The sequence below is a fragment of the Puma concolor genome, chromosome D4, assembly GCF_028749965.1.
Source record: "Puma concolor isolate L17-30 chromosome D4, mPumCon1.1.hap2, whole genome shotgun sequence".
Lineage (NCBI taxonomy): Eukaryota > Metazoa > Chordata > Mammalia > Carnivora > Felidae > Puma > Puma concolor.
The window spans coordinates 87,547,484-87,570,133 of record NC_141679.1 but is presented as its reverse complement, the minus strand read 5'-3'; the positions used below and the strand labels follow the sequence as shown (position 1 = coordinate 87,570,133).

Genomic DNA, 22,650 nt, shown 5'->3' with positions numbered 1-22,650 from the left:
TCTAGGACAGAGCTTGTCACACGACTGCAGGGATTGGCTGACACTCAGGTCTCCGCGCCTAGGCGCGCCGGGCCGGCCTCCAGTCTGCGCGCCTCTAGCGCCACGGTGCGCGGTGTCCGCGCACAATTGGCGCTTAATGCAAAAGAAGAGGATTGCCCCCGGCGGTTACCTGCATTGACGACTTTAGGTAATAGAAAAGCGAAAAAGCATCGCTACTTAGTAACCGCCGGTTGTTTGGCTCAGTGACTCCACGTGGGGATGAGGGAGAGGGGCGTCGGGATGCGGGACTGAGTCGTAATTAAAGGGTCCTTGGGGCAGGACAATTTCAGGATCAGGATGAACGCCGTTTTTAATAATTGAACTCGGCCCTCCTCACCCCCTCCCGAGTCAAATCGAATAAACACCTCCAGGCGGACCTCGCCACCCCCGTTTTAGGGCAAATTCTTCTGTCCGCTGTGCTGGTCACCCTCTCGCCCGGTCTAGGTCCCCGAATGTGCCGCTGCCGGCTGCACGGCCCCTCCCACCTCAGCCCCGCGCGGGGCCCCAGGATCGCGGGACAGTGGCGACCGCGGGGAGGTCGGTTGGGGACGGTCCTCCTCGAAGTAGCCCGCGATGTCCCCACCAGACGACAGACCCCTCCGGGCGACAGACGGACCTCGGGTTCGGAGCCGCGGGTTCCCGGTGCGGAGGATGCGGGGCGGAGGGCCTGAGCTGCCTCGCGCCCCCTCGCAGCTCCGAGCCGCTCCAGGCGCAGCCGAGGCGAGGAGTAAACCGGTGCCGCCCCCGCAGCGGGACGCGAGCTCAGCTCAAGATCTTGCGCCAGGGGCCGCTGCATCGAGTCCTCCGGTCCCCCAGAGGGCGCTGCTGTGGCCCTGTCAGGCCCCAGCGAAGCGGAGCGCTCGAGCCGCCCCGCCCGTTCTGCCGGTGGGGGCGGCGCGATTGCGGCGGGGGTGCGGGGAAGTGAGGTGCGCGGGCCGAGCGCCGCTTGGGGACGCACGGAAGGGTTTAGGGGCCATCTGGATGGAGGCTGAGGGCGTCGCGCGCAGGTGGGGTAACCGGATTTGATGTGTAAGGCTGGCTCGATCGGCAGAAGAAGGGGTTAACAGAATGGGGAGGGAAGCCTTCCTCCTACTTTGTTCAGAGGCCAAAGCGAATGGTTGGGGATGCTGTTATTGACACAAAGTAGGCGCGAAGAAGAGGGTGGGGTTGTCGTGGAGGGGGGCTGGCTTCCGGACGCGGTGGCGCGAGAAAGGTTGGAGGCGGGGTGGAGGTGCATTTGGGTAGGACTCCCCGGGAAGGACAGAGCCGTGGGAGTAGGGGAGATGGCAGGCGGGGTTGGGCATTTGAGGGAGGGACTGTCGACAGGATTTACGGGAAAGTGGAGGGAGGCGGGGGTTATTGAAAGCGTGAGGGTGCAAATGCGGCGTGCTCTTGGCAGGCCTGGGGTGTAGGCAGGCCTGGGGTGTAGCGGTGAAGCTCAGCGGGCAGGTATTTGAGGGCCGTGGGCGGGAGAGGAGGGAAGGAGGGGTCCCGCCTTACTCCGCGCCCTCCCTTCAGCCACCATGTTCAACCAGCAGCAGCAGCTCCAGCAGCTCCAGCAGCAGCAGCTGCAACAGCAGCAGCTGCTCCAGCTCCAGCAGCTGCTCCAGCAGTCCCCACCGCAGCCCCCCCTGCCCATGGCCGTCAGCAGGTGAGTTCCCCTCTGGAGGGGTGGGCGGCTTCAGTCCCGCCGCTCAGATCCCTGTGGCGGAGACCCCATCCCAGTCCTTTCGCCCGGGGTCGTCCCTGTTTCAGTCCTGGGAGCCATCAGTTCCCACCCTAAGAGGTTCCTCTGTCTGCCGTAGAGAGGGGGCAGAGGATGGAGGTGAGGGAAGAGGGAGGGTCCAACTCTCCTGAAGCCCTCTGACAGCCCCTCCCAACACACAGGGGGCTGCCCCAACAGCAGCCACAGCAGCAGCTCCTGAACCTCCAAGGCGCCAGCCCCGCCTCCCTCCTCAACGGCTCTGTGCTACAGAGAGCTTTGCTTCTGCAGCAGTTGCAAGGTATAGCTACTGGCCCCTTCTCACTGCATCTTAGTGGTGGTGCCCTAGCATCCCCCTTTTGCGCTAAATCTCCCCCAGATCCACACGCTAACTCTGAGAGAGAGCTACTCTCAGCGTCCTCGTTTGCGGATGAGGACACTGAGGCTCCAGGAGGTGGAAGTCCCAAAGTTGCTCAGCTGGATGCCGGTCTATGCTGATCACCGAGGTGTGCCCTTGGCCATGGTGCTGACTCTGTGGGCTGTCCTCAGCACCCCTCACTCACATTCAGATTAGAGGAAATGATGGGTGAAAAGGTCTATTTTGACACCCCGCCCCCTGCCCCCACGGCCCATTTGATAGATGAGGAAGCGGAGGTCCAGAGATGGGGGAAGTCATTTGTGCTGGATCACACAGCTAGATTAAGGCCTGAGGCTCCTGACCCCCTGGGTCTCTGAATGGGCGTCTCTAGCCCTGTGTATTAAGCCGGTGCCCTTGTCTCAGTTTCCCCATGTGGAGAGCAGTCTCTCAGCTCTTCCTTCTAAGATGCTGCTTCAGATACTTCAGCCCCTTTGGGAGTAATCTTAGGAGCCCAGTGACCTGCGGCCAGCTCAGGTTCAGACCCAGCCCCTCCCAGATGGAAGCTGTGGCTTGCTGGGTGGTCCTTCTGGGCGGGGCACTGTGCTGAGACCTTTACATACACAATTCCTTGACTCTGCTGACAACCCTGGGAGGGAGATACCATGATCCCATTTTACAGATGAAAAAACTGAGACCTAGAGAGGCATCATGTGCCCATGGTCACCCAGGGAGTAGATGTGGATTAGAGGGAGAATTAGAGCCCAGAGCCATGTTCTTAGACACCAGGCTATCCTGCCATCCAGCTGGGTATGCTGCCAGGTCAGAAGATGTGGTGGCTGTCACTCTTCAGCCCTGCCACGTAGGCAGGGATGGTCCTGGAGCTGATTGACAAAGGATCAATGGATAGTTGGAGAGAGAAAACCACACACAGGGACCCACGATGTATACATATGTATGTATCCCCCCTTTTCTTTCCCATTTAAAAAGTCACACTCCTCAAAGAAAAGTGAAAACAAATTTTTGAGAGGACAAGAAAACCCAAATTGTCATAGATAGACTCACTCACCTCCTGAAGGAAAGCAACAATAGCAACAACAATAAAAAACACCCGTGAAGATTTTGGTGTATTTCCTCCCAATTTTTTTCTAGGCACAAACTTGGGAATTTGTATATGATTGTGGTTGGTTATTGATGTAAGTGAAAAGCTATATCTTGTTTCTTTTTCATGGAGTAGAATGACTTGGTCATTTACCAGATGATTTGACAGTCTCCGTAAAGATTATTTTTTAACAGCTGTTTTGTTTTGCTCTTGCGTACCTACACTCAGCTGCTTCCTTTTCCCCCCCCTTTTTTTTTTTCCCGTATTCTTCTTCTTTTTTTTTTTTTTTTTTTCTGTTTTAAATAACCCTGGGATGAATATCACGTTTGAGACTATTTTCGTAGAGTGGATTCCCAAAAGTGGATGACTGGGTCGGGGGATGGATGTTTTATGGCTCTTGATAAGTATTGCCAACTTGCTTTCCCCAAGGACTGGACCAGTTTGCAATGCCACCAGCCACGTCTGACAGTGTCGGTCTCACCATGCCCACGGCAACCTTGGGTATTATATGCTTTTTATATATATATATGTATACACGCATACAACTTACTAACTTGGTTGGCAAAAAAGCTATATCATTAATCTTTCAGTTTACATTTCTTGGAGTGTTAATGTAGCCAAACGTTTTATATTTGTCTGTTTCAACATTCATATTTCTTTTTGTGACTTGTCCATGTCCTTTGTCCATTTTTCTTTTAGATCTTTTAGATCTCTTGATCTTACTGTTTTTAATAGCCGGTTGGCTCTCTGCACATATGTGTACATGTATTTGTTTTAATGTTAACTGAACACTGACTCTGTACCAGGCACACTCGCGTATGTCATTGAATCCTCATAAAACAGTGAATCAGGCACTATTATTATCCCATTGTACAGATGAGGGAACTGAGGCTAAGAAGAGGGAAATGATTTGCTCTAGGCCACAGAGCTTGGGCTGTAGGACTCGAACTAGCTCTTACAGCACATCTGACCCACGCTTTCAATCCTGTGCTTCCTGTCCCAGCTTTGGGGCAAGGATTTGAACTGTCTTTTATGGCTCAAACACTTCCTGAGCACTGGGCCTCTGAGTTAGATGCGGTGCCTGCCCTTAAGGAGTTCCCAGTGTGGTTGGGTGGTGGGCAATGGGAAGCAGACAAGGAAATTGTGCAGCTGGTTCTAGAACAGGGAAGGAAGTCTGCCTCTGGGGACACAGGGAAAATGTGGGAAGGTCTCTCAGAGGATAAACACCTAAAGGGAGGCCTGAAGGATGACCAGGAGGTAGTGGGCGCTGAACAGCTCAGGCAGAAGGAATGGCATGTGCAAAGGCCCAGAGGCGGGAAGAAACCAGGCTTGTTGAGGTAATGCACAGAAGCCTGTGGCTGAAATGTAGTGGGTACGTGTGTGGGGAGGAGGGCAAGAAAGGAGGTCTGGGAGGAGGGCAGGGCCAGACCCTGCAAGGTGAGGAATGGGCTTCTCTCCAAGCAGCAGGGAGCTACAGAAGGGTTTAGGCAGCATGGGGAGGGGCAGAGGCAGAATGTGCAGAGATCTTGGCCAAGTTACATCTCTGCTTTGTGTCTGTTTTGTCATTAGTAGAGATCTTAATACCTACCCTGATGGTGGCTGGGCCCAGTGGCGGAGGCCGCGCATGCAAAGTGCTTAGCAAGTGCCTGGTTCCCAGTAGACTTTTGATGAAGGGGTAGAGGGATGGGGGTAGGAGAGTGTTTTATTATTCCAGGGACCAGTCAGTCAACTTGCTGGTTCTCCCTATGGGTCCTGTGCTGGGTCTGTCGCATACCTTAAGGTGTACCCTAAAGCATGCCTGCGGGTGAGTGGGGTTGCTGGGAATGCACTGGGAGCATGACCAGGGAGGCAGCCGGGGACCAGGGAGGCATCTGGAGAGGGAGAAGGCAGTGCCTCTCTCCTCCTCAGCTGGAGCAGGAAACCAGCCCTAAGGCCCCTTCACCATTAGTGCCCAAGGTGGGGGTGGGCCTCTGGCTCTCATCTCCCTCCCCTGGCTGCCCTTGTGTGGGAAGGGTTCCCTTTCAAGTGATCTGTGCTGTTTCCGTGATGCTTTGGGGGGCTGATGCCTGACCCTGGCCTCTACCGTCCAACCATGTCGTTAACCTCTTCTCCCCTCTTCCTGCCTGCAGGTAACCTCCGTGGCTACAACCTGCCAACCCCGAACCTGACGGGCCCCAGCCTCACGGTCCCCCAGCTGGCCACCCCAAATCTACAGCAGTTCTTTCCCCAGGCCACTCGGCAGTCCTTGCTGGGGGCCCCTCCTGTTGGGGTCCCCATAAACCCCTCCCAGATCAACCTTTCAGGGCGGACTCCCCAGAAACAGGCCCGCACCCCCTCCTCCACCACCCCCAATCGCAAGGTGAGTGATGGCTGGGGCGCAGCAGGTGGGGATGGGCGTGGGAAGGTCATACCTGGTATCAGCCTAACTCCACCCACTCTGGCACACACTGGGCCTTTGGGCAGGTCACATCCCTTTTTGTCCTCGGTTTCCCCATCTGTAAAAAGGGGGAAGGGGTTAGTGAGTTGGACTTGTCTAGTGTTTCCCAAATTTCAGATCTTTGTGACTCTCTGATGGGACTTTTGCCACGTCCAAACGCCACCAATCCTGTTGTTTACCTGATATTTCTCTCTTTGTAAACACACGGAGATACAAATGACCCATAACACTGTATTTGTATTAAGTGTCCTGTCACAGTTCTCGGTAAACCAGCGCCACCCTCTAGAAATAAAACATGAGGCATAAATGGAATTTAAATTTCTTTAGCCATCACATTAACAAAGTAAAAAGAAACCAGTGAGATGAATTTCGGTAACAGATTTGAGTTAACTTCATACGTAAAAAACATGACAACTTCAACCTTCAGTCAATATTTTAAGACGCGAATGAGGCGTTTTGCATTCCTTTTTATTTTGTACTGAGTCTCCAAATTCTGGCATGTATCTCCATTTGGCTTGCTACCTTTGGAAAACTCAAAAGCCAGGCACCCGCGGCCAGGGGTTACTAACTGTAGTAGCTGAGCTTTAAATGAATTCGCTTCTCCTCGGTTACATTTATTTAACAAGGAAACATTATGTCACTACCTGAAATTTCAAAAACAGTCCAAAAGAATTGCTGTACACAGAAGTGAAAGAAAGGAAAGGGTAAAACAACATTACAGGACCCTAAACTCTACAGTGTTGTCATTGGAAGGTTCTGGAGCTGCACCGCCACCTCCTTGGGCCTTGAAGAGGGTGCAAGGCATTAGAAGGAGGCTCACCCTGACATAAGCAGAGTCAGTCCTTGACAGAAGCAGAAAGAGTCGAGGGAATAGCTTCTCTGGGACTGTCGTGTCCCTGAATGTCCCGGCAGCCCCTCACATATGGCACCCTTCTGAGAGCATTCCAGGGGGCAGGGATGACACTGCCCTTTCTGGGCTGCTCTCAGGCCGGCCCACATCTGGAAGTGAGGCATTTCCCTCCAGAGAGCGGTCCTGGCCTCCAACCTGCCCATTGGGCCCCTCCTAACATGGTCTTGTCCGGTGTTCTCACCCACCCATTTTACATATGGGAAAGCTGAGACTCAGGGAGTATGGTGGAGGCTGCCCCATGCTGCACAGCTGTCAAGACAGACCCAGAGCCTTACAGGACAGTAGGGCCCGTGTCATGCAGGGTGAGAGGCAGGTAGTTCTGAAGGGCATGGAGTCCTGATGGGATGCATGTTTCCACTCAGCGCTGGTTCCTCGGGCTTAGGAGGAGGGACAGAGGCTGTGGGCAGGCTCCTGGGACTAACTGGAGTGCCCAGGACCAGCCGGAGCTGTGCATTTATTTAGCAAACATCTGTAAGTCTGGTAGGAGCCCCAGTGGTACAGATGGTGTGACTGGCCTGACCCTCCTTGGAGGTCTTAGCCTGGGGAGGAGGGTGTTAGCAGTGGTAAGACGTGAATGCAAATAATGTTCCCACCAGTTAATTCACATTGTGGCAAATGCCACAAAAAGGAAGCCCAAGGTCCTCTGGGCCTGTGTTAAGGGTCTATCTACTCTGGGGTCAGGAGGGCTTCCCGCAAGAAGTGCCTTTGAGGCTCTGGGTGAAGCCCTGGGGCAGGGAGAGACCTAGGACCTTGGGGAACCAGAGAGAAGGCCAGGGTGGACGTAGAGAGGGCAAGGAGGCTAGTGGGGAGTTGGCTGGAGGTGGGGGCATAGGGGCAGAGGGCAGATTGGGTTGGCTTGGGTGAGGAAGGAATACTCTAGAGTCGGAGGAGTCACAGGAGGGTTTCAGCCTGAAAGGGACAAAAGACATGATCAGGTTTGCGTGTTAGAAGGACCCTTCTGGCTGCTTTGTGGAGAAGGTGGTTGGGAAGTCAGGCAGCACCATGGGCCCGCCAGGAGGGGGCTCTGTATCCCCCAAATCTGGGTTAACAGCCAGGTAGCCTACACAGGATTCCTGGGGTGCTGAGGATCGTCTCTGGGCAGCTCTTCATCCCCTGCGGGACTGTTGAAGCTGCTCTTGGGCCAGGGGGTTGCTTATGAGGGTGGGTGGCAGGTGTCAAAAACAGTTTCTGAAAGGAAGCAGGATTCTTCTTCTCAGACGGTGCCCATGGAAGACAAGTCAGACCCCCCAGAGGGGTCTGAGGAAGTTGTCGAGTCCCGAACAGACACACCAGAAGGTAAGGGAGGGAGGCTGCTAGCCCTCTGGGTGGGACACAGGTTGGGGCAGGCGGGTGCAGGGGTCGGTGATGGAGGCAGACCTGGGAGGCAGGGATCTTGGTGTGAGGCGAGCCCAGGCCCCACCTCGAGGGGGGAGCTCCTAGTTTGTGCTGCTCATGGCATTGGCGGTCACTCATCTGCCCTCCATTCCAGACCAAGATTCCCCACCCTGCCCAGATGGCATCGCTAAAGAGAAACACACTGTAGCACCTGAGCCCGAGTCTTGTGAGGCATCGGAGCCACCGGCTAAGAGGTCAAAGAGGTAACCGATGCTGAAAACCTTCCCTGGGCCCAGGGGCCCTGTACTCTCATTCTTGCAAAGCCTGGGGGAGGGTGTAGCTGATGGCCAGGACCCTTTATAGAGAGCTGGAACAAGGAAAGGGCCTTGACCTTTGGCTTGGAGGAAGGTCAAACCCAATTCTGCATCTTACTTGGGAAGACCCCAGGCCAGAGAGTCTCTGGTATCTTCACTGGGCCTGAGTCACCTGGTGGCCAGTTCGGAGAGGTGAACATGTGCATCTGGGACCTCAGAGTGGGCGGAGGATGGGCGGCTTTGCAGGGCCTTGGATACATAATAGCAGGTGGTGGGAGGTGGGGGGGGGGGGGGTGGCGAGTGATCCTGCCCATTTATTTAGGTACAACTGGGGCCAGGAGAGCCGGAGGGGCTCGGCCAAATGCCCGGCTCGGGCTCGCACGTGCTATAACTAGGACTGAACGTGGGTCTTGGCCTTTTTGAGGAGCCCCTGGGGCCAACTGGGAGACATCGGAAGATCTCTTTCAATCCTCCCTAGCTCGGAGTTGCCCACAGAGAAGGGAGCCCCCGGGCAGCTGCAGGCGAAAGTCCAGCCTCAGGCCCGGACCACGGCACCGAAGCAGACCCAGACGCCTGAGCTGCTGCCTGAGCCGCCGGAAGCCCGAGTGCTGCCACGTTTCCAGCCGCGGGTTCTGCAGATCCAGGCCCAAGTGCAGCCGCAGACGCAGACGCAGCCGCAGCCGCCGCCGCCGCCACCCCCGCCTCCAGGGGACACCCAGGCACGGCCCAAACTGCAGAAACAGGCACAGACGCAGACCTCTCCAGACCACTTGGTGCCGCAGCAGGTGCAGCCGCAGCAGGTGCAGAAGGAGGCGGAGCCACAGAAACAGGTGCAGCGCCAGGCACATCCCCAGCCCCCTGGGCAGGCGCAGCCGCAGCAGCTGGCACAGACACAGACATATCCTCAGGTCCAGCCACCAGAGCAGCCACCAGGACAGCCTCCCGTGCAGCCCCCTGACCGGATTGAGGGGCAGCCTCAGACCTGGCCGCAGGTGTCCATGCCAGCGTCGGAGCAAGCACCGGTTCCGGTTCGTTCCACGGTGCCGGAGACACCACCAGATCCGAGAGACGCCGGAGCAGGTAAGTGAGCACTGGCTCCCAGTTGCCCCGTGATGGGACAGTTCGGCCTGGACCCTTTGCCCTTCCCCTGCCGTTGTCTCCACCAGAGGCTTCAAGGTCCTGGCTGTGGGTAGAAACGGTGGCTCTCAGGCCCGGATCGCTTTGGGCCTGGGTGGGAGATGGACCCCTCTGTCATTTCAGGCCTGAAGGAGGCCTCGCCAGAGCCAGGAGGCTCCCAGGTCAGCGTGGAGAGCCAGGAGGAGTTGACCAGCGGTCTGGATGTGGGAGAATGTGAAAAAAGGGCAAGAGAGATGCTAGGGGTGGGTAGATATGCTACCGTGGCCGTGTGCTTACCGCGGGGCCCGGCGGCGGGAGGACCCCTTGTGTTTCCCCACCCGTGAAAGGTGACAGCCGCCCTCTGCCGGGGCCGTGGGTTTGATGGAGGGTCGTCAAGCTCCTGTGTGGTGTGCTGCCTTCACATGCCTTTGCTCTGAAGAACTAGAGGTACTTTTGGTGACAAGTCCCTTCCAACCTGTTCATCCCTGGAATAGAGCCCTTGGTCCCTGACAGGGGAGCACTGCTCTAGTAGAGAGAACACAGAGGGCAGGCCTATGCATGCCGTCTGGGTCCCAGCTCTACCTCCTGGTGTGATCGTGGCCAAACCCATTCCCTTCCTGGTATCTCCATGTCTCCACGTGAGGGTGGGGTGGGGTGGACTTCACGGTTGGGTGGGCTTGGGTTTGAGTCCCGGCTGTAGTACTCCCTAGCTCTGTGAGCCTGGGCAGTCACCTGCCAGCTCAGTGCCTCAGTGTCCCCATCTGTGAAGCGGGCTGTCAGGAGGGCCCAGTAAGACCCTGCTCGCGGGTGTTTAGCACAGGGCCTGGCCCACCGTAGGTGCCCAGCTGGTGGTAGCTCTGCCCCTGTTCCCGGTGCAGGTGTGGGGTGCCGGGGGCTCCCTGAAGGTCACCATCCTGCAGAGCAGTGACAGCCGGGCCTTCAGCACAGTCCCCCTCACGCCCGTGCCGCGCGCGGGTGACTCTACCTCCGCCACCCCTGCCTCCGCCAGCACACCCTCGAAGCAGACCCTCCAGTTCTTCTGCTACCTTTGCAAGGCCAGCTGCAGCAGCCAGCAGGTACCTGCCAGCCAGGCCCCGGTACGGGGGGGAGGGCCGGTGGGCAGAGTGGAGGGTGTCTCTGGCGGAGGCCCAGGCCTCCCTGAGGCACCTGAGTGGCCACAAGGGCCCCGTGAGCACCATCCAGGGCAGCTGTGCGTTTGCCCTGAAAACAGTTCCTGACCAGCCAAGAAGTTAGGAATTTAGAGTCCGGCAGACCGGGTATAAATCAGCCCTGACTAGCCGCGTAGACCTCAGAAGGTGAATTCTCCTCTTTATGACTCCCATTTCCTCATGCATCAGATGAAGAAACGCTTAGAACCCACCTCACCCGGAGGTTCCAAGGATTCAGTGACCTGACATTGAGACCACGAGCCCCAAGCGCCCCCTGGAGCGAGCAGCACGTTAATAACAGCCTTAGGCTCGTACTAATAATTATTATTACCCTTGCTATTGCTACCTCTGTCATCCGGAGCAGAGCCATGGGATCCGGAGGTTAATCGGACTGCTCCCTACCTTTGAGGGGCCCACACAGTCTCCGGAAGGAGCAGAAGCTCCGGCTGCTCTGTGCCCACTTGGTGTCTCAGTTCACCATCCTTCTGTGGCCCCCACGGGGCTGCTGTAAGAGAGACAGCTTCGGCAGCGGCGGGGTGGCCACGAAGCCGAGGTTGGAGGCCTCCTCCTCCACCCTTGCCCGCTGTTCCGGGGCTCGTTCTTCAGGCCCATCCTTCGCTCTGCTGGCTACAGGAGTTCCAGGACCACATGGCGGGGGCCCAGCACCAGCAGCGTCTGGGGGAGATCCAGCACATGAGCCAAGCCTGCCTCCTGTCCCTGCTGCCCGTGCCCCGGGATGTCCTGGAGAGAGAGGACGAGTGAGTGGGGGGATCTCGGAGGCTCTGTACTGGGGGGTAGACAGTCTTGCAGGCCAGGCGCGGCTGGGAAGGGCCCTGAGTCTGCCATCTTCAAGGTCCGCCTTTGGGTTAAGCATTGCCCTCTGCCAGAGGCCTCTCCGCACCATTAATGGTTTAGCCTCGGGCCTCAGTTTTCCTCATCTGTAAAATGGCCTGGTGAAGGATGCAGTGTAAGAATTCATGAACTAGATGGTCTCTTAAGGCTCCATCCAGGCAGGAACAGTGGGACCACCCACATGGGAAGGAAGTGGGTTGTGGCACAGAGCCCTGCTTCTCCGGCATATGTGCTGACCCCAGCTGGGGGTGGGGGGGTGGGGTGGGGACACACAATGGTGAGGATCGTCACCTTGTGGCCTGAGGTTACAGCTACACTGTGCCACCCCTTTTTCATTGCCATAGGGGCTTCACTGACCCAAAATATGTGCCCTCCTGGAGTCCAAAACTAGCTCTTGGGCTAAGAAGGCCTGGTGGAAGGTACAAGACCTTTCAACACCCTGTGGGCAGTCATGGAGGCCTGCTGGGGGGCTGGGGGGGGCGGGGGGGGGGGGAAAGCAGGTAGGCACTGCCTCAGGCCATGCTGGGGGACATGGGCTCTGTCACAGAACAGCTGCCCCACAGCTCCAGGTCTCCTAATTGTTCCAGAGAATCTAGAAACCCAGCTTTGTATGTGAAATCTCCCAATTTCAAAATGTTAGCAGCTAGCTCAGAATCAAGATGAAACAAAGCCTATGGAGGCCGAACCAAACTCCTTCACAGGCTGGACAGTCCCCGAGGCAGTGGTTGGGGACTCAGCCTTGAGCGCTTACAGAGGGTCACAGCTTGGAGCTCCCTGTCCGCACGCTCTGGGTGACGGAACCCTCTCTCCAGAGGCAGCGGTGTCTCTGTTAGGTGCTTCTTTGAGAAGAACTTCCCTACGTGGTTGTGCAGTATGTTCTCGACCTTTAAACCTCCCCCTGCTTGTGGACCTAGGAATTATACTTAGGTGAAATAATCATAAATACAGGAGAAAGATGACTCACAAAGATGTTCCTTGCAGAGTAATGTAATGGTGACAGATTTTAATTGGAAACTTTCTAGAGTATCAAAACCTGCGGGATTAGTTAGATCAGGCTTGTGCACTTGGTGGAGTGCTTCTAATAAACAGGACAACGGCAGGGAATTCATGAGAACGAGGAAGCAGGTATGATGCAACATCAGGTTAGAACAGGTTCAAAACTGCCACGTGCAGAATGAGCTTGGGATCTCGTGACACAAGAAAAGCAGAAGGATGTGGCCCGTCTGTTAACAGGCTTTAGGTGCGGGAGATTCACTGAACTGTCTCCTGATGACGTCTCCCCTTGAATCCTGACCTGGCCCCCTGAGGCCAGTCCTTCAGACTGGCTGCCTCTCCTTCCTCCTTGGTTATTATTCTTGTTTAAGGATTCTTCCAGATGAATCTCAGAACCGTTGATAAGTTTCTAAAAAAGCTCCTGTTGGAACTGCATTACATTTATGGGGAGCATCTTGGGAGAGCGGCTGTCTTTCCAACAAGGACAGCATCCCACTGTATATACTTGTTTTGGTTGCCGTCACTCAGAGAGCCCCCGCCGAGGCGTTGGTGTAACACCTGCCAGGTCTACTACATGGGGGACCTGATTCAGCACCGCAGGACTCAGGACCACAAGGTATGAGGGCCTGTGTGCCGCGAAGGTACCCACACATCTATCTCCAAGCCCAGGGTTGGGAAGGAGGGAGCCGAGGTTGGGGACGGAAAGACAATTGCACTCTTTATCTCTGGATGGTCATAACTCAGAAGCGTGGCTTCTCGATGTTTCCTCTTTGGGCTTCAGTTTCTCCATTTTTCCAAGTGGGTGAAGCACCGTCTCGTCCTGTCATTCAGCCACGGGGCTGGTGGGGTCCTCTTGGCGGCTACTCTCTCTCCCCAGCTCGTCTTCTCTCTGTCCTGTTGCCATCTGCCATCCCGTCTTGTAGCCAACAGCACAGGGAGTGGATATGTTTGCCCATGTTCTGGTAAAGGGGCGGGGCACAGCCAGCTGGTTACAGATGTGGTAGTCTGCGGGTGGGAGATGAGATCTCACTGGGCACAGCCTGGCTGCACCCGGGGACACTGCCTGCCACCCACTCGGCCTGCCCTCCTTTCCCCAGATTGCCAAGCAATCCCTGCGACCTTTCTGCACTGTTTGCAACCGCTATTTCAAGACCCCCCGCAAGTTTGTGGAGCATGTGAAGTCCCAGGGGCATAAGGACAAAGCCAAGGAGGTAACCCCAGCTCCCTCACAGGACATGGGCCCAGAGAGGTACAGAGCCTTGGCCAGGGCCACACAGCAAGTTGAGGTTTTTCCCAGCCTGAACTCATACCAGGTCTGGAGGGATTGGGACGCTCAGAGTTGTGGGGTGGGTGGGGTGTGGCGCTTAGGCTGCCCAGAGCTGACCTGAGCCCTGGCCCACTCTCCTGGGCAGCTGAAGATGCTTGAGAAGGAGATCGCCGGTCAAGATGAGGACCACTTCATCACGGTGGACGCTGTGGGCTGCTTTGAGGGCGATGAAGAGGAGGAGGAGGAGGAGGAGGATGAAGAAGAAGAGATCGAGGTTGAGGAAGAATTCTGCAAGCAGGTACTTGGGGGGCGAGGTGGGGTGGGAGGCAGGCTGGAGGCTGGGCTCCCAGCCCAGGCGGGACCTCGCCCCACCTCCCGGGGCCAGGGGGCACGGTGCTGACATTTGTAGGCACTAACGGGTGCCACAATTTAGTACAAATAGGACTGTATTCCGTATGGCTAGGTATAAATACACATCACGATGACTGCAGGGCGGCCGGTTACATGGGTGAGGACCTCAAAATCTGGCTGAAATTTTGACCTGCATTGAGGAAGGGAAAGGGCATCTTAGGCCAATAAGGGCACGGAGGGAACTATGCAGGGGACACGGAAGAGTCAGCATAAGGTGATGATGACGATGACACCCATAGCAGACGACACTTTTTGAGCAGTTACCGTGTGCCAGTTATGTACCAAGCACTTTCCTGGCAGAGACCCACCCACTTGGATGTTGGGAAGTGAGATGCCAGAGCCCGTGCTCCTAACACCGCAGCTCCTCTGAGCCACGCCCTGGTGCTTGATGTGGGGATACGTGGGGATTAAGGCCTGGCCCTGCCCTCCCAGAGCTTCCCTTGTAGTCCGGGGGTGGTGGGGGGGTGGGGAGCCAGGAAAAGGGGCATCGTGGAGGGGCTGTGGATGGAGTGTCGCAAGGGTGGCCTCCAGCCCTATGCAGGTTTGATGTGAGATCGCTTTGTTACTCAGCAGTTGGCCGTGGTATGACCTCAGGCAAGCCCTTCGCCTTCTCTGAGCACCCCCCCCCCCCTTTCCTCTGCTTAGAACTAAGAGTCCCAACTCAGGCTCTAAGGAAGGGCCGAAGCCGGCCTGAGGCGGGGGTGGCAAATGGGAGTGGTTGTCACTCCTGGAAGGCACATTTGTTTGCTTGGTAAGTGGAGGAGGGCGCTACTAAGCATGGGCTGCTGTGGCTGGAATCAGATGGCCCCGTCTGGAAGGGGCTCATGTCTGGTAGGTAGGAGGAGGGGTCCTTAGTCACCTGAGCAGGTCACTGCAACATCAGATAGGAATTCAGGGAGCTGGCAGGGGGCTCGTGGTTAGAAATGTCACGAGGGCCTGGGGCCCACCAGGGTTAAATCCGCTGCTCCTCCGTAAACCCTGGGCCAGTGAGTTACTGTGCCTGGACCTGTTTCCTCTTCTGTAAAATGAGCGAAGTGTAGAAGGTTGTTACGGAGTTCAGAGATGACACTTGTGATGTGTCGGGCACACCTGGCATGGATTATGGAGGGCTTCCTGGAGGAGGGGGCTGATGGAGCTGAACCCAAAAAAGTATAGGTCGGGAAGGGCACTCTGGCAGGATAGGCATGTGCAAAGGCTCAGAGAATGCCACCCACAACCTCCTGGGGATCATCCTCCTGGGTATCAAGGGAGTGGTGTCGAAGAGCTCAGGGAAGTCAGAACTGAGGCCCACACTTGCCTATTTCCAGGTGAGGTCCAGAGATATATCCATAGAGGAGTGGAAAGGCTCAGAGACCTATAGCCCCAGTACTGCATACGGTAAGACCCAAGCCCTGACCCCGCCTCCCCTCGTCCCACTCAGAGGCTGGGTGAGCAAATGGGCCCCTAGGGAGGGCGGGACACGGGTTGGCCTGGAGGGACGAGTGCACAGATGCTGCCGTCCTACAGGTGTGGACTTCCTGGTGCCCGTGATGGGGTACATTTGCCGCATCTGCCACAAGTTCTACCACAGCAACTCGGGGGCACAGCTCTCCCACTGCAAGTCCTTGGCCCACTTCGAGAACCTGCAGGTGAGCCAGGCTTCCTGCCCCACCCGCCCTGGCTGATGGGTAAGGCCTCAGCCCTGGGGCACAACCCCCCAACAGAAGGCCCTGCCCACAGAGGGAATCAGAACAGGGGTAGTGCCCAGCTCTTTCTACTGTCCTGGTGGGGGACGGGGTGGGGGGGGCGCGGGGGCGATGCCGAGGGCCAGGCTGTTAGCTCCAGAGCTCTGGCACGGGGAGGCTGAGGACATCCCCTAGCATCACACAGTGTGTCCGCTGCAGCGTCAGCCGGGCTGGGGAGGCAGCCGCTGGCAGGGAGCGTACCTAGTGGGGAGGCAGCCCTGCCTCATCTGCACCCTCTGTGTCCAGAAATACAAGAAGGCCAAGAACCCCAGCCCTACCAGCAGGCCCGTGAGCCGCCGGTGTGCAATCAACGCCCGGAACGCCCTGACTGCTTTGTTCACTTCTGGTGGCCGCGCGCCCACCCAGCCCAGCACCCAGGACACAGCTAAAACCCCCAGCAAGGTGACAGCCCAACCCCCTCCTCCCCCACTTCCCCGGCGTTCAACCCGCCTCAAAACCTGATAGAGGGAGCTCCTCATGCCCATCCCGTCTGGGTCTAGGTCTGCTTTGCTTTTTAGAAGTCTGTGTGGAAATTTTGACATGGTTGGTGTTTTTACTGAAAATCTAATAAAAGAAGGTAGTTTGGCTGTACAGGGCCCACCAGCCTTTCTGTCTGGGTGGACAGGGTGAGGGGGCAACCTTGCCAGCTCTCAGCCAGAACCTACCCTCTTTGGGCACGGTGTGGTGGCCGAGCTGGAAGGCCAAAGATGGGCTCCCTAACCAGGGACTCTGAGGTCACAAGGCACTTCACCTCCCCCAGGGTCTGCTTCCCTCTTGATGAGGTGGTCAGGGCTAGGGAAAACACCTTCAACTTAGATCTGCCTCAGCCTTCAGAGTCTGGACCCTAGGGGGCAGGTCTTCTTGTTATCTCCAAATTATAAGTGAAGAAAAGGTGAAGAGGCCTAGCAAGGTCAAGTGACTTGCTGAAGGCCACACAACTGGTCCTGGGCCTGAGCTCTGGCTCTGTGCTGGCCTTTCTGTCCACCTGAACCCTGTGGGAGCTTAAGTGCAGGAGTGGGGACCCTCCCTGCTCCTCTGGTCCCCTCCCTTGTCAGGTGACCCTAAGATGAATCATCTGTGAATGGGGCCGAGGCTGAGCTGGCTCTTTCCATGGGCTATTTCCCCATTTGGAATGACCCTTAGAGATAGACAGCCAGACCAACCCTGTTATTGGCCAGTGGAGAAGACTGAGGCCAGGAGCAAGAGGATGATGGCCAAGGTTACACAGCATGAATTGCTGTTGGCTGGCTGCGTGAAAGACCCTAGTACCCAGAGAAGCTGAGTGTATCACATTGGGTCACACAGCGTGTCTGATGGGCTGGGCTGAGGAGGCAGCTGCTGGCCAGGAGTGCACCAGGTGGGGAGGAAGCCCTGCTTCACCTGTACCCTCTGTGTCCAGAAATACAAGAAAGCCAAGAACCCCAGGCCTACCAGCAGGCCCGTGAGCCATCAGTGTATGATCAGTGCCTGGAATGCCTCCACTGACCTGTTCACCGCTAGTGGCCAGTGGGGTCCTCACCCCAGGATACAGAGGAGAGGCACAGTGATGTTGGAGACCCATTTAATGTGGATGCTCAAGGCCTGGGCAGAGTGGGGAGTGTCCTGGAATTGGGCAGGCAGGCAAGGTGGGTGGGTCGCAGGCCCACACCTGATCCCAGGAGGGGACGTCAGGTGTTGGGGGCTGGCCCAGGCATGCCAAAGGAAGTACCAGAAGGGTGGCCCAGGCAGGCAGACCTACTAGAGGGACCTGCAGACCCGCCCTTAAGAAGGTATCTAAGCCAGGTGGTGAGTGCCCAGGCCACAGCCTAGCCCAGGAAGACAGGGTTGGGGATGGTTGGAGGCTCCCAGAGCCTAGGGACTGGCATCGCTAGGAGCCTCCCCGAGCTGCTGCTGGAACTCAAGGCGTGTCTGCCGGTTGGACTCAAGCAGCTCCTGGAGGCGGGCGTGGAGGTGGTCGTTCTTCTCCTCCAAATGGTCCAAACAGGAGTTGATCTGGTCCAACATGGAGTTGATGGCAGCATATTCTGGGAGGAAGGCAAAAGAGAGCCAAGGTTCTGTGTCTCCTCGGGGCTCACAAACATCCCCACCCACACTGTGTCCCAACCTGGGGGACAAAAGGGCTTTGGGCAAGTCCCTATTCCTTCCTGAGCCTCGGTGTCACCGTCAGGAAAATGGGTGGATGCCAAAAGTGAAAGGCTTTGGAGACATAATACCTTAGTGCACCATCCTTTCTTCTATGGTTAGGGTGGTCGGGGGGAGGTCTGCCAGACATTGTCCTGCCAATGCCAGTTTTCTCTCCACTTCCTACATCAGCTGCCTGGAGGTCAGGGCCCACCTTCCCGAGTCGGGCAATCAAAGCCCCAGTCCCCAGGCAGGCTCTACTCTCCAGCCCTTCTGAGGCTCCCTCTGCCCTGAGGGAAAAGAACCTCCCAAGCCCCAAGGCCCCTCCCCCTCTCTAGCCCCGTCTCCCATACCCTTTCCTTTCCTCACCCGCCTTTGCCCACCTCGGGGCCCCTAAAACATGCTGCTGTTGCCTCTGCCTGCAGGGCGTCCTTCTCCTGTCTTGCTTCCCTCCCCCTCTCCTCCTTCAAGTCTTAGCATGGGTGTTGCCACAGAGAGACCTCCCAATGCCCCAGACGGGATCAAGCCTCTATGTCTGACCTCCTTGCCCTCCACATGCCTCCACTGCCCTCCTTCACCTCTGGCCTGACTGCTACGTGTGCTGCTGTGTCTCCCCGACCAGACTGCAGAGCTCTTGAGGGGGGAATGCTCTTGTGTTCACTGCTGTTCCCCTGACGCCCTCATTGCCACACTATAAGCACTTGTTGAATGAATGAATGCATGAATGAATGAAGCCTCTGACTTTCTAGCCTTTCTGCCTTTGCTCACCTGTCTCTGCCACTCAGAATGCCTCAACCACAACAGCTATTCAAGGACCAGCTCAAAACGCCTCTTCTAAGAAGCCTTCCCTGGTGTCCACCAGAAACCATCACTCCCTCCTCCATGGCCACTCCTGACCTGCCTCTCAGCAACACAATGTCTCTTAGGATCCAAGGGCTGGGTCTGTGCCCACTGCGGACCCAGTTCTGAGCCAGCCCATGACTCAGATACACTCAGGTGCCAGCTTGGGACAGAGGGGAAGCGGCTGGCAGTGTTTGGAAAAGGCCAGGGCTGGAGGAGTGTGTCTGGAATATGGGTGCAAGTGTGTCTGCCTTCGGGGGGGTGGGGGGGTGGGGAACCACCATCACCCAGAGCTGGCACACCTCCCAGAGGACAGAGTCCTGGAAAGTCTCTGCTGGATCTTAAGAGTCCAACCCCCTTGTGGTACAGATGGGGAAACCGAGGCCCAAGAAGGAAGGGACCTACCCAGGATCCTCCAGCTGGTTGGTGGCATAGCCAAGATTTAGAGAGAGCAGGGGCACACGGGTTTCATTCCCAGGTCTGCTCTGCCCCAGCAAGTGACTGCATCTTTTGGGAAGGGAATAAGGGCTGGGTTGTTGTAAGGATTCAAATACATTAAGAACTCAGACAGGGTCTGGCCGCGACAAGTACTTAGTAGATGATTATTATCAACACTGCACATTTTGTGTCATGAGACACAGGCCCGAAGCAGGATGGGGGAGGCGAGTGTTTCCACACCACTGGGGCCAGGCTTTATCCATGTCAAGGGCCCTTCCCAGTTCTAAGCTTTGCCATCTGCCTGGGACAGCCTCCTCCCCACTGCACCAAGTCCTGTGAACCTGCCAACATCTACTCATTGTGACACTTAAGTGGCTTTTCCAGATCACTCCCACCACTGCAGTGGGCTCCATTTGACACATCTGGCCACTGTTGACCTGCGGTGCCTAGGGAAAACTGGCCAGTCCACCATTTGCCACCCTGTGGGAGGCCCTCTACCTTTTTATTAAATGCAGACCCTGGGTGATCAAAGTGTTCTAAAACTATTGTGATGGATGTACAACTCTGAATATCCTAAAACCCACTGACATGTAAAATTTAAATGGATACATTATATAGTATGTGAATTATAGCTCAATAAAGCTGTTATCCAAACAAAACAAAAAGCAGACTCCATACTTATCTCACATTTACTAGGTCCTGTCTTCCGACTCGAGAAACCCATCTTTATTACACTAAAGAGAATAATAACTGCTCACTTGCATGCTTCGAACCTACTATTTTCCATTTGTTTTTTCATTTAATCCTGACACCTCTCAATGCAGGAGACACATTATTATTCTTACTTTACAGATGGGGAAACTGAGGCTCCCAAAGATGAGAAGGGAGCTGATGCTTCTCTCTCCACCACCCATCCGCCCCCTCCCCCGCAGCGCTGTGTAGGCAACAGGCTGCTCGGTAAGCAGGTCGCATTCGCCAAGACTCCAGATCACAGCAAAGGTGGCTGGGGATGCTGACTCAGCAGGGCGGGTTCGCCCACCCAGACAGCCCCTCCCGCTAAGCCAAAACGGCCCACTCGCCCAGCCCCTTCTGGAACTTCCCTCGCCACAGGGGCTGGAGGAAGCGGCTGGAGCAGATGCCAAAAGGGCGAGTGACCCTGAAGCGGTCTCAGTTTCCCCATCTGTAAAACGGGGCCGGTTGCCCGCAGTTCTCCAGTGCTGCGGTTTCCAGGGACCCACTCACTGACGCTCGCCCTGAACCTCCAGCCAGCGCCCACAGCTGCAACCCACCCAGGAGCGAGGGGTGGGAGGGCTCTGCGGTCCCTTCCAAGTCCCCAGTCCGACCCCGATTCTCCTTTCCAGGAGGCAGCCCTGAGAAAGCAAAGGTCGCTTCAGCAGCCCCCCTGGGTCACCTGCTTCCCCGAAGCCGTCATCCTCGCCTTCCACGCCCGCCTCCGCCGGCATGCCCAGGTCCCCGTTGGGGCCCGACATTGCGGGCTCCGGCGCCGCGAGGGCAGCACGACGACGGAACGGGGCGACCGTCGCGCCGAGAGCCGGCGCCGGGCGGAAGGTGGCGGCGCCGGATGGAACTCTGGGCCGGAAGAGTGGCACGGCGCGGCGGAACGAGGCCCGGCACCAGCGGCCCGCCCCCAAGGCTGGAACGGCGCGGCCCGAGCTCCGCCCCCACCCCGCCCCGCCGCCAGAACTCCTCCCCTGCCCGCCGTCAGACTCCGCCCTCGCGTCCCGCCCACACCCTGCCTCACAGTCGAGCTCTGAGCCCCGCCCCTCTCCAGGCCGCCGGGCGTGGCTATCCGGGCTGCTGGCTGAGGAGCCTAGGTGGTGGGGGCGCAGGCCCTCAGCTAGGGCGAGCGAGCCCGGCCGAGGGGTGGGGGCAGTCTCCACTGTGCCCTTCCTGCCGGTGGGGACCTGCGAGTTCCTGAGCCGGAGCCTCCGCGTGGACAAATTCTGAGACGCGTGACTTCTAAGGCTCCCTATGGCTTCAGAAGATAAGCGTTCACAGCCTCAGCGAGAGTCAGGGTCTGGGTTGGCACAGGGCTGCGTGCGGCTTCGGGATAAGGTTGGCCATCATCCCCCACCCCTTTTTTACCAGCTGAGAAAGGGAGGCATGCCGAAAGTCACCCACCAAGCAACTGTCGCTCCTGAGCTGGACCCAGCTCAGCTGGACCCAGTGTGATCCTGGCCAGGGGTCCAGCTGAGCCAGACCCGTGTTCCAGGCGAGAGGGGACTGGGACTCTGCCAGGAGGTCCTATGGAAGCAGCAGCCCGGTCCTGGGCTCACACCGGTAGTTCCTGTGGGCAGGACATCTTGGGCTAGGAGTTAGGCTTGTCCATCTGGAGCCTCCACCTTCAGCCTGGCGCTGGCTGTCGGAGCAACCGGACTGTCACTGCTTTCCATTGTTGAGCCTGCGATGTTGGGCCCCAACGGGGACCTGGATATGTCCCAAATGATGACAACGGGGAGGGATCTTCTCTGTCCCAGAAGCTGCCCGGTCATTTCACCTGAGGAAGGTAGAGGTGAGGTTGAGTCCACCGCCTGCAATCAGAGCCACCACGGACTTGCACTCTTGGCACCCTTGCCTTCTCCCTGAACCGGCTTGAGTGGAGGTGAGGCCTGCATTCAACCAGTGGGCAGGGCTGAGAAAGAGGGCTGGGCATCCGCCTTTGGCTGAGGGGTTAGAGGTCCTCCGTAGGATCAAGCATTTCACCGACCAAGAGAGCAGAGCCCCAGGTGCCCTGCCTGGCATAGAAACACCTGTATCTTCATGTGGCACGCAGGTCTGCAGAGACATGGCAGAAACACAGATCACACACGTGGACATGCTGACATAATCCAAACACATTTATCCTTGTAAGCATGAGACAGCCAAAGAAAACCACGGGCACATGTTTTTCTCTCAGTTTGAAACCACGCCTGGGATCACAGGTCCTGACTCTATGTGTGAGCCCACAGACCAGGGGAGAAGCATGCTGAATCCAGGGCACATGGGATGGGCTAAAAAACCCAGAGAGACAGGCAGTTTCTGAGAAACGCGCCAAGGCACGCGCAGGTACACATACTACGCGGATGCAGCAGGTGGATGTAAATGCGCATGTGTGGAGCCTGCACAGGGTCGCATGAGGCCGAAGTCCACCCACCTCAAAGGGCAAGGGCTCCTGGTTGGAGGCTGCTGTGGTCCCAGGGAGGGCCTGTCCCTTTGCCCACTTCACTCCTGTGGTTAAGGCCCATAAACCGGACCACAGGACAAAACAGCCACCAGCTCCCTCCAGCGCTGATGGGGGAACGCCGTGTGCCGGGGTGCTGCCCTGCTTCTGGGGTCCCTGTTCACCTCTGTCTCCCTAGCCCACAAGCCCTGCCATCATTCCCTCTCTAAGCCCACTGTGGTGGTCCACCCTCAAAGATACCTGGATCTTAATCCTGAGAACCTGAGAACCGTACCTTATGTGGAAAAAGGGCCTGTACAGATGTGATCACATGAAGCGTTTTTATTTATTTATTTAATTTTTTA

At 57.0% G+C, this 22,650-nt stretch overlaps 2 protein-coding genes across 12 annotated transcripts; one reads left to right on the top strand and one right to left on the bottom strand.

The window, feature by feature from the left end:
* Window positions 1-597: 597 nt before the first annotated feature.
* On the top strand, window positions 598-19,790 carry CIZ1 (CDKN1A interacting zinc finger protein 1). Of its 11 annotated transcripts, XM_086684137.1 has the most exons (19): window positions 598-766; window positions 1,558-1,690; window positions 1,927-2,042; window positions 3,628-3,699; window positions 5,328-5,557; window positions 7,748-7,841; window positions 8,035-8,143; window positions 8,673-9,024; window positions 9,103-9,274; window positions 9,455-9,573; window positions 10,189-10,386; window positions 11,113-11,237; window positions 12,853-12,940; window positions 13,422-13,535; window positions 13,737-13,889; window positions 15,310-15,379; window positions 15,509-15,630; window positions 15,973-16,128; window positions 18,633-19,790. In XM_086684137.1, exons 1-19 carry the CDS (start codon window positions 613-615, stop codon window positions 18,741-18,743), a joined length of 2,688 nt encoding a protein of 895 aa, XP_086540263.1. In that variant the 5' UTR covers window positions 598-612; the 3' UTR covers window positions 18,744-19,790. The 11 variants fall into 11 exon arrangements, with proteins under 11 accessions (XP_086540263.1, XP_086540260.1, XP_086540259.1 ...); XM_086684134.1 differs by having other exon boundaries at window positions 7,763-7,841; window positions 8,673-9,274; XM_086684133.1 differs by having other exon boundaries at window positions 8,673-9,274.
* On the bottom strand, window positions 17,271-20,747 carry BBLN (bublin coiled coil protein). Its single transcript, XM_086684144.1, has 2 exons — window positions 20,537-20,747; window positions 17,271-17,750 (listed from the first exon to the last, which is right to left on the bottom strand). The coding sequence occupies exons 1-2, from the start codon at window positions 20,613-20,615 to the stop codon at window positions 17,578-17,580; spliced, it is 252 nt and encodes an 83-aa protein (XP_086540270.1). The 5' UTR covers window positions 20,616-20,747; the 3' UTR covers window positions 17,271-17,577.
* Window positions 20,748-22,650: the final 1,903 nt, after the last annotated feature.